Genomic DNA, 8,614 nt, shown 5'->3' on the forward strand with positions numbered 1-8,614 from the left:
CCCCCGTCAGGAAAGCGCGCCGGCATCGTCCGACCGGTCCGTGTCCCGCCATGTACAACACCGAGTTCGGTCGGCGGCTGCGTAGCCAATCCTCCGGCGGATCCACGCCCTCGTCCTCGAAGCGCGAGAGCCGAACCACCGATAGCCTGCTCGGCGCCACAACCGACCGTCTGCTCGCCGGGTCAAGCGCGAGCTTCTCCACATCCCCCATCTCAATACCCGGCTCATCCAGGGCTGCGGCGGCGAAACGATCGAGTACAAACCGATCATCCAGCCTCACCGACCTGTCGGGCGTCTTGCGCGGGGAATCGTCGCGCTCGTCATTGTCGGCGTCATCTAGCATGAAGCCGTCATCACCAAGCAAGAAGCACCTCGCCGGCAGCATCGTCGATCGATACATCCCACAGCGCGACGGAACCGACCTGCACACCGCCTACCAGCTCATCGGCGACGATCCACCCACTCCGCACCGACACAAGCGCAAGGTCGCCATCGACACCGACGCACAACGCGAGGAGGCCAACCAGGCCTTCTCGTCGCTGCTATCGTCCGAGCTGTTCGGAGCGGATGCAGGGCTGAGCACGTCGCCCAGCCGAGGCAATCGCGCAAGTGCCTTCACCAACTTTGCATCCAGCTCGTCGTCGTCGGTGCATACCAGCGGCGGCTCTTCAGCAACACGCCATTCGAGTCACACCGGCCTCAACTCGCCAGCAACGCCGACCAAGCGAAACCTTTTCAGCTACAGTCCCTCGCGCAGCCGCACGCCCGGCCGCAGCGGGTCCGGCATGGGCCGGGTGGTGGACTTTGGCATCGCCGACGACGAGCTCGGTGGCGCTGCGCCACGCACCGGTGGGCTTTTCGGTGGACTGGCCTCGCACTCGCTCGAGACGCTCGACTCGCCCAACCATCGGGCGTACAGCCTGTCGCCGGTCAAGGCGGAGAGCCGCAGCCTGCTGCTCAGTCCGCGAAAGCCGCCGCGCGTGCTGAGCAAGGTGCCTTACAAGGTGCTCGACGCGCCGGACCTCGCCAACGACTTCTACCTCAACCTCGTGGATTGGTCGAGCAAGAACGTGCTGGGCGTTGGGCTGGGCACGTGCGTGTATCTGTGGTCGGCGGACAACTCGTCGGTGACCAAGCTGTGCGATCTCAAGGAGTACAGCAACGACGTGGTGACGGGACTCAATTGGGCGAATTCGGGCAATCATCTTGCGATCGGCACGCAAAAGGGGCTGGTGCAGATCTGGGACGTGGAGAAGCAGAAGCTGCTGCGCACCATGCGCGGGCACACGCAGCGGGTAGGTGCGTTGGCATGGAACGAGGTGATCCTCACGTCGGGGTCGCGCGACCGCGTGATCCAGCATCGCGACGTGCGTGCGCCCGATCAGCACATCCGAACGCTGCGCGCGCACCGCCAGGAGGTGTGCGGCCTAAAATGGAACACCGAGACGAACCAGCTGGCGAGCGGTGGCAACGACAATCGGCTGATCGTGTGGGATACGCTCAACGAGACGCCGCTGCATCGGTTCACGGAGCATACGGCGGCGGTCAAGGCGATCGCGTGGAATCCGCACCAGCAGGGCATCCTTGCGTCGGGCGGAGGTACGGTGGACATGAAGATCCGGTTCTGGAACGCGAGTACGGGCCAGATGCTCAACGAGGTGGATACGGGTAGCCAGGTGTGCAATCTGATGTGGAGCAAGACGGCCAACGAGCTGATCAGCACGCACGGCTACTCGGGTGGTGCGATCCAGAACCAGATCCAGGTGTGGAAGTATCCTTCGATGCAGCAGATTGCCACGCTCACGGGCCACACGATGCGGGTGCTCTATCTCTCCATGAGCCCTACGGGCGACACCATCGTCACGGGCGCAGGTGACGAGACGCTGCGCTTCTGGGACCTCAACACGTCGCACCGCACCCAGCTCGACAAGCGTCGCGAGGCCAATGCCTTTAATCCTTTTGCCAAGCTGCGCTGAAATCCACAGCGCACTTCTTAGTGCTTTCGTCTAACCTCAGTGTACACTACTTTTGCTCTATATACCAACGCCTATCGATCGCATATTCCTCATCACTTGCCGTGCCAGTCTGTTGTGAGGCAGAAGAGAAGGTGTGGAGAGCTACGGACTTGACTCAGCGGCTGCTTGGGCAGGGCGAATGCGTTCGGACCAGATGAAGGGAGGGGCTCGAAATGGATTGGGTGGGAAGTGCAAGTTGGTGGATGCACGAGGCGGTCATGCGACAGCGCGAGGGGTGCTGTCTGCGTAAGCCTGTGTGGATGGCATGGCGCGACGCAAGTGGGAAGGGAAATTCCATTGAAATCGAGAAAAGACGCTCTTGACCCCAAAAAGGCCCGGCTGAAAAGCAAGATGACGAAGCAACGCGATGCTTTTGAGACAGTTGCCAATACAGCAATGAGCCTGTCGACGTCGCAAGCGCACCACTGTCCATAATCCCTCGTCGGCATGGAAGGCTGGATGTCTCTGCGTCGATGGCAAAAAAGAGTGAGGCAAGCTGTCTAGCAATTTTTCCAGTCGAGACTTTCGGTGAGGCTTTTGGCAGCTAAGTTGCGCCGTCAAAAAAGTCTCGGCAAAAGGGCCAACTACGATAATCGGCAGCTTCGGCTGCAGTGCCGGCTCAAATCTATCTCGCAGAGGGCGGGGACAGCATCAGCGGCTTGCCCGCACACGATCCCGGCGACTCGATCGAAGTGGCACTTTGCTGCCCTTGGCGGTGGAGATGGAGGCTGCAGACCCTGTCCTGTCATACCCGCTCCGCCCCAAGTGGCCGAGATCCATCGCTCTCGGCGTTCTCTCAATCCCACATCCACGAAGCTCTACACACTCCGTCTATAGAGCTGCGATTGCATCGACAAGGTCAATGAGGCTCTAGAGGCGTTCCCCGACGTTAAGACGTAGAATCCCTAGATCCCGGCGACATGCGGCTCGAGGAGGGTAGTGCGGACGAGGTATCGAGCCACGCACCCACCACGATTCCCGAGGAGGCCACACCCATATCACCGCTCTCGCAGGGCTTCCCTACCGAGGCGGCACCCACAACAACCGCGCCACAGCCGCAGGAAAAGTCGCACGAAGGGCGGTTTATCGAGATCATCTCGAGCGATGGATCGCGCGCTTCGGCCGAGGATGGCGCTGCAGCACCACCAGCCGCGGCAGCGCAGGTGCCCGAGACAGAGATGAAGGCGGTGCGCTCTACCAAGCGTGTCTTGCGTAGCAACTCGGCGCGAGGGCAAGCGAAGATCGAGACGACTGTACCGCCACGGGCACAGCAAGGTTCGCCGAGCACCGACAGTACGGCGCACAAAGCGAGCTCGCACCTCTACACGCCCTCGTCGGAAGGCGCCAAACCCAAGCCGCCCGTACGTGGATCGGATAAGGATGCAGAGGACGATCACGACGACGAGGCGCATCCGTGGCTGGCAGCACTGTATCCACTCAGCCATTTCATCGGCTACCGACCGCTGTCGCACCCGCATACTCCGGCAGAACGACGCCGCAAACCCAGCGATCCTGGCTTTCGTCGGTTTCACTACATCTGCGGGCGCATTCTCAGCTTTGGATTGGAGCCGTCGGGGGAGACGGGCCAGATTGCACGCTACCGCGATCCGGACACGGGCGAGATCCAGCTGGTGCAGATGTACCGCGAGCAGGTCGGGGCCAAGGTGGTCAATTCCGTCCATTCGCTCATTGCGGCGTGGGTGGTGATTGCGTTGCTGAGTCTGGTTTCGCGCTCGCCGTTCCACCGTGCGCACGATGCGCCGCTCGTCATTGCCGCGTTTGCAACCGAGGCGGTGGTGACGTTCTTTGCCTACCGTACGCCCCTGGCACAGCCAAAAAATATCCTGCTCGGTAACACCATCTCGGCCGTCATTGGGGTAGCGCTCCAAAAGGCTTTTCAAGGCACGAGCTACAGTGTCACGGGCGTCTATGGTGTCGACTGGGCCGCTGCAGCTACATCCGTCAGCGTGGCTGTGTTTGCCATGCAGATTTTGGGCTTCACGCATCCACCCGGTGCAGCGATTGCACTGTTGGCAATGACCAATCCGGAAACACACCGGTTGGACTGGTGGCTCGTACCCATCGTGGTGATCGGTTCGCTCATCGTGATCGGGTGGGCACTGATCATCAACAATGTTGGCGGGAGGAGGTATCCGGAGAACTGGTTTTACATGCATGCGTTTGCGGAACCCCCGATCATTGGGCCGGAGAAACTGCCGTTCAGCAACTCGCCGTACGAACTACCGCCACGCAGGAGGAAGCGCAAGCGGCCCGAGGGCGAGAAAGGGTTCTACCGTGTGGCGCAGGGCGCCAAGCTGGATACGGGATTCAGTGCGCCCAAGAGAAATACGGCAGAGGCATCCAACGAAGCCAAGACGGCAACCCAGGCATTCTCGTTTGGGACAGGCGCGACTGTAAAGCCCATCGAAGCGGCGGAAGATGGAAGGATGACGCGCGCTTCGCAGGTGACCAAGGTCAACTCGGGCGAGTCGAACAGCGCCGCACCCGAAACCAGCACGGCGCAAAGCGTGGCACCAACTGCACCTGTCCCACGCCCAACTACCACCACCGTCAATGCGACAAAGACAGCCGAGGGTGCGCAGGTCAAGTCGCGCATGATCGAGACGGAAGCCATGGTGTCGCGCACCAACTCGAAGAGCAGCAAACGCAGCCGTCGCTCCGTCGTCGTCCACGTCAACGAGAACCGCCGCCACTCGACGGGATCCCAAAAGATCCCGCCCGTCCCTGCCGTCCAGTGGCGCTCCTAGTGCGTCCGTATTGGTAGATTGATGGCCGTAAATCCGCCTCACGGCAGGCCTCCTACCTCCCCACACCGCACATGCGCGATCACAGATTTCCCCCGTGCGTGCGTTTCCAGGCATTTGGCAAGTGTGTGTAGGTGCGCGGATCGAGATGAATAATGTACAAAGCTGTGAAGAGAGGATCAGCGGCGTCCGCGACGCATGAGGCCGGCAACGGCAATACTGGCCACTGCTGCCGCACCCCCAATCAGCGCCATGCCCAGGTAGCCCTCTGCACTCGGTTACGCGCAAAGAGCGGTCGAAGAGTCAGTGCGTGAATCGAGCGCGAAAGTGGGGACTGAAACTTACCTCGAGCGACGCCCTTTTCGATGAGCTGGTTGAGGCTCTGTGCCTGGAGATTGCCCGGCTCGCGTTCGAGTAGCAGCGCTGCATAATCCAAGGGGGAGATGAGCAAGTATGAAATGTGATTGAGGGGTTGCGTGGCGAGACTTACTGTTGAAGCGGCGCGCCTCGTCGTAGTTGCCCATCTTGTAGTGGCCGAGCGAGAGGTAGTAGAGGCACTCGCGCCTTCGTGGTGGATCCGAGCGGTAGATTTCTGCGCGTACGCCCAAAAGCAACAAAGAGTTCAGTCTCAACCCACAGTGAAAGTGAGGGAGAGGGGAGGACGTACCTGTCAAAAGCCCGACGCCCATGCTCATGTCTGCGCGCTGCTTGCTCTTGACGAGCCCCCAGGCGTAGTTGAACTTGGTCTGCGTGGTGACGTGCCCAGCAGCGAGTTCGGTCTCGTACTGCGACTTGAGCACGTGCAGTTCGGAGGGCGACAGCGACGTCTCGGCGTCGGCAGCGTAGGGAAGCGACATGTTTGCGCGAGGCGTTGGGTGTGTGGTGCAAACAAGAGGAAGGCTGTGAGGGGTGGCAAAGGCTCCCGAGGAGGCTCAAGGCGAGCTTCGCTTGAATGTGGAGCGCAGCGGGCGGGCTGAGCTGCGAATTTGGCTGTGCAGAGCCAGCCGCGGCTGAGCCGATCTTGATGATGTTAGACCGACGCTGTATCGACTAGAGTGTGGCAGCGATCCGTGCGCAATGGGTGGATGGAGCGGTGCAGTTGGTGAGCGCATCGCATCAGCCCAATCCAAAACTCAGCAGCGCGCTCAGGAGCACCTCCATCATCCCTCTCCACATCACCCCCGCCAACATGGACGCCGAGGAAGACACCTTCACCTCGGTCACGTGGGAGAACCGCGACGCTGCCACCGGATCGCAGCCCGTCTTCTCCACCATGCCCAGCTCATCCACCAACGCTGCTGCCGGTCCGTCTACAACCTCCGCCTCGTCCGCTGCCGCCGGTGGCCTTGCGCGCGATCCGTTCGCCTCGGACGACCCTTCCGAACTCACCTGGGCGGGCTACCTGATGGTACAGGTGCTCGAGCCGCGCAAGGAGCTCGAGGGCCAAAAGGACGCCTTCATCAGCTACGGCATCCGCGCCGAGACCAACCTGGCGCACTTTTCGCGCACCTACATGGCCACACGCCGGCGCTTCAACGACTTCACCTTTCTGCGCGAGGGACTCAAGCGCGACTTCCCCGCGTGCGTCGTGGCGCCGCTGCCGGACAAGCATCGGCTCGAGTATCTGACGGGCGACCGCTTCAGCACCGAGTTCATTGAGAGGCGCACGCAGGAGCTGCAGCTCTTCCTCGAGCGCATCTGTCGCCATCCTACGCTGCAGCGCAGCCAGCTCCTGCGCAGTTTTCTGGAGAGCTCCGAGTGGCATGTGGATATGCATGCGCACAACTCGTCGCATAGCGCAAACAGCGCCGCTTCGGGCACCTCGGCGCTCGTCTCGGGCTCGCACGTCGAAAATGCCGGCCCACCAGGTTTGTTGGATAGCATCAGCGACCACTTTCTCAACGCCTTCAGCAAGGTGCGCAAACCCGACCAGCGATTCGAGGAGATCCGCGAGAGCATCGACAAGCTCGAGGAAGGTCTGGCGGGCACCGAGCGCGTGCTGTCGCGCAACCGCAACCGTATAGCTGGTGAGTATCTGTCGCGTCTCCGTCGACCGCGCCATGGTGCGATGAATGTGTCGCCATTTGAGCTCATCTGACGCCCCCAAGCCGCACCGCTGACCCTCTTCAGCCCTGCCCTTTGGCGACCTCTATGCCCCGCAACTCGGCACTGCGCTCGAAGACCTCTCGACCGACTACGAGGATCTGGCCACCAGCATCGAAGGACTCGGCTACCTCGAGAGCGGCATCACCGAGCCGCTCAACAAATTCGCAGCGGCCATGCTCGAGGTGGCTCGACTCGAGCGTGCGACTGTAAGTTTTTTTCGCCCTTGCCTTTTGTTTAGAGGATTGACCGAAGCTGATGTTTTTGGGGGTTGTTTTGTGTAGTCTGCGAAATCGACGGATTCGATGTTGTCGCAGATGCAGGCGATGCTCGCGTACGCACGTGCGCACAAGTCGGTGCTCAAACTGCGCGACACCAAGCAGGTGGACTTTGAAGAGCTTACCGACTACCTGTCCGGGGTGGTTTCTGAGCGCGATCGACTCGCGTCGCTCTCCTCACCATACGGAGCCGGACACGGACACGGAGGTGTTCGCGGTGCGGGAATTAGTGGGTACATCAAGGATAAGGTGGATCATCTCAGGGGTGTGGATGAAGAGCGCACGAGGGTGGGGAGGATGCAGAGGTTGGATGGCAAGATTGGCGAGTTGGGAGATGCCGTGACGAGCGCACATGACACTAGTCATGCGTTCAATGCACAGGTGCTGCGCGAACACCACATTTTCCACCAGGCCAAGCAGCTCGAGTTGAAGGAGGTGCTCGCCACGCATGCCGATGGACAGATCGAGCTGTACCAAGAGCTTGTGGGGATTTTCGATGCGCTCATTCCGCAGCTAGAACGCATTCGTGTGGCGTAATCCAGCCCCCTTTTTGACTGGCCAAACTCGAGTGGAGAGCAGTGCGTAAGGTGGAATTCTGGGACGTTTGAGAAGGCAGGGCAAGAGAGGGTGGCGTGTGTGTGTAGACAGGAAGGGAAAAGAAGACCCGGTGAGGCTTGTGCAGGATTGGTGTGCGGACTGCACACACGGCGATTGGAGTAAGAGTCTATCGGTCTCTGTGCATGCTGACTGTGGGCATTACGAAAAAAAACGAGCAAGTGTGCAACTTGGGTGAATCTTGATGCTGCACCGGGGGGGTTTTGCATTCTGTCCAAGATGCGCTTACCGACCTACACAGCGCAGGCTGGGATCCGAGAGACACCTTTGCCAAAAGTCGGTCCGTCGGAGCTCGGGTACGAGTGGCAGCGACAGGACAACGTCAACGAAATGCACGTGCGCCGTGCGGACGCCAGAGACGTCCAATGTAACCAAGCTCAACCAAGCTCAACTATGCCATTCTTGTTTCGACAAGTGGCCAACTTTGATGCTACACAAAGCATCGTCCACAAAAATACCTCGGCGCGGCGTGCATCCCCGCACCACGCCTTGCCCAGGCTACTCGAGAACAGCAAGGCCAGCGAGCACTCCTTCACAACGCCTCATGCCCACACAGAAACGCACCGTGTAGCGTGCTGCGTGCGCCTTGCTTCCGGCTGACACAACCCCTCCCATCGGGCAAACACAATCCATCCAATCCAGCCTCTTTGACCGTCTAAAAACGAGGCAAAAACACTTCTTTATTCTTTTTCGCTATGGACACAAGAGGCGAAAAAGAACGAAACCGGAACCGAATCACAGTCGGGGAGAGGGAAAGGGAAAGAGAGGAGGGAGGCAGAGGAAGAGAGAGAGAGGGAGAGAGAGAGGGAGAGAGAGAGAGAGGGAGAGAGAGAGAGAG

At 60.4% G+C, this 8,614-nt stretch overlaps 4 protein-coding genes across 4 annotated transcripts; 3 read left to right on the forward strand and 1 right to left on the reverse strand.

Annotated features, from left to right (window-relative positions):
* Positions 1 to 50: 50 nt before the first annotated feature.
* PAN0_096c6693 (cell cycle regulatory protein) lies at positions 51 to 1,976 on the forward strand (the record flags this gene model as incomplete). Its single annotated transcript, XM_014797875.1, has 1 exon — positions 51 to 1,976. One exon carries the CDS (start codon positions 51 to 53, stop codon positions 1,974 to 1,976), a length of 1,926 nt encoding a protein of 641 aa, XP_014653361.1.
* Positions 1,977 to 2,935: 959 nt separating this feature from the next.
* PAN0_096c6694 (uncharacterized protein) lies at positions 2,936 to 4,783 on the forward strand (the record flags this gene model as incomplete). Its single annotated transcript, XM_014797876.1, has 1 exon — positions 2,936 to 4,783. The coding sequence occupies one exon, from the start codon at positions 2,936 to 2,938 to the stop codon at positions 4,781 to 4,783; it is 1,848 nt and encodes a 615-aa protein (XP_014653362.1).
* Positions 4,784 to 4,959: 176 nt separating this feature from the next.
* Positions 4,960 to 5,637, reverse strand: PAN0_096d6695 (mitochondrial fission 1 protein; the record flags this gene model as incomplete). Its single annotated transcript, XM_014797877.1, has 4 exons — positions 4,960 to 5,048; positions 5,126 to 5,203; positions 5,271 to 5,372; positions 5,448 to 5,637. The coding sequence occupies 4 exons, from the start codon at positions 5,635 to 5,637 to the stop codon at positions 4,960 to 4,962; spliced, it is 459 nt and encodes a 152-aa protein (XP_014653363.1).
* Positions 5,638 to 5,969: 332 nt separating this feature from the next.
* Positions 5,970 to 7,698, forward strand: PAN0_096c6696 (lipid binding protein; the record flags this gene model as incomplete). The annotated part of the gene is made up of 3 exons (XM_014797878.1): positions 5,970 to 6,807; positions 6,911 to 7,092; positions 7,168 to 7,698. 3 exons carry the CDS (start codon positions 5,970 to 5,972, stop codon positions 7,696 to 7,698), a joined length of 1,551 nt encoding a protein of 516 aa, XP_014653364.1.
* Positions 7,699 to 8,614: the final 916 nt, after the last annotated feature.

The sequence above is a fragment of the Moesziomyces antarcticus genome (assembly GCF_000747765.1).
Source record: "Moesziomyces antarcticus DNA, scaffold: scaffold_v10096, strain JCM 10317, whole genome shotgun sequence".
Lineage (NCBI taxonomy): Eukaryota > Fungi > Basidiomycota > Ustilaginomycetes > Ustilaginales > Ustilaginaceae > Moesziomyces > Moesziomyces antarcticus.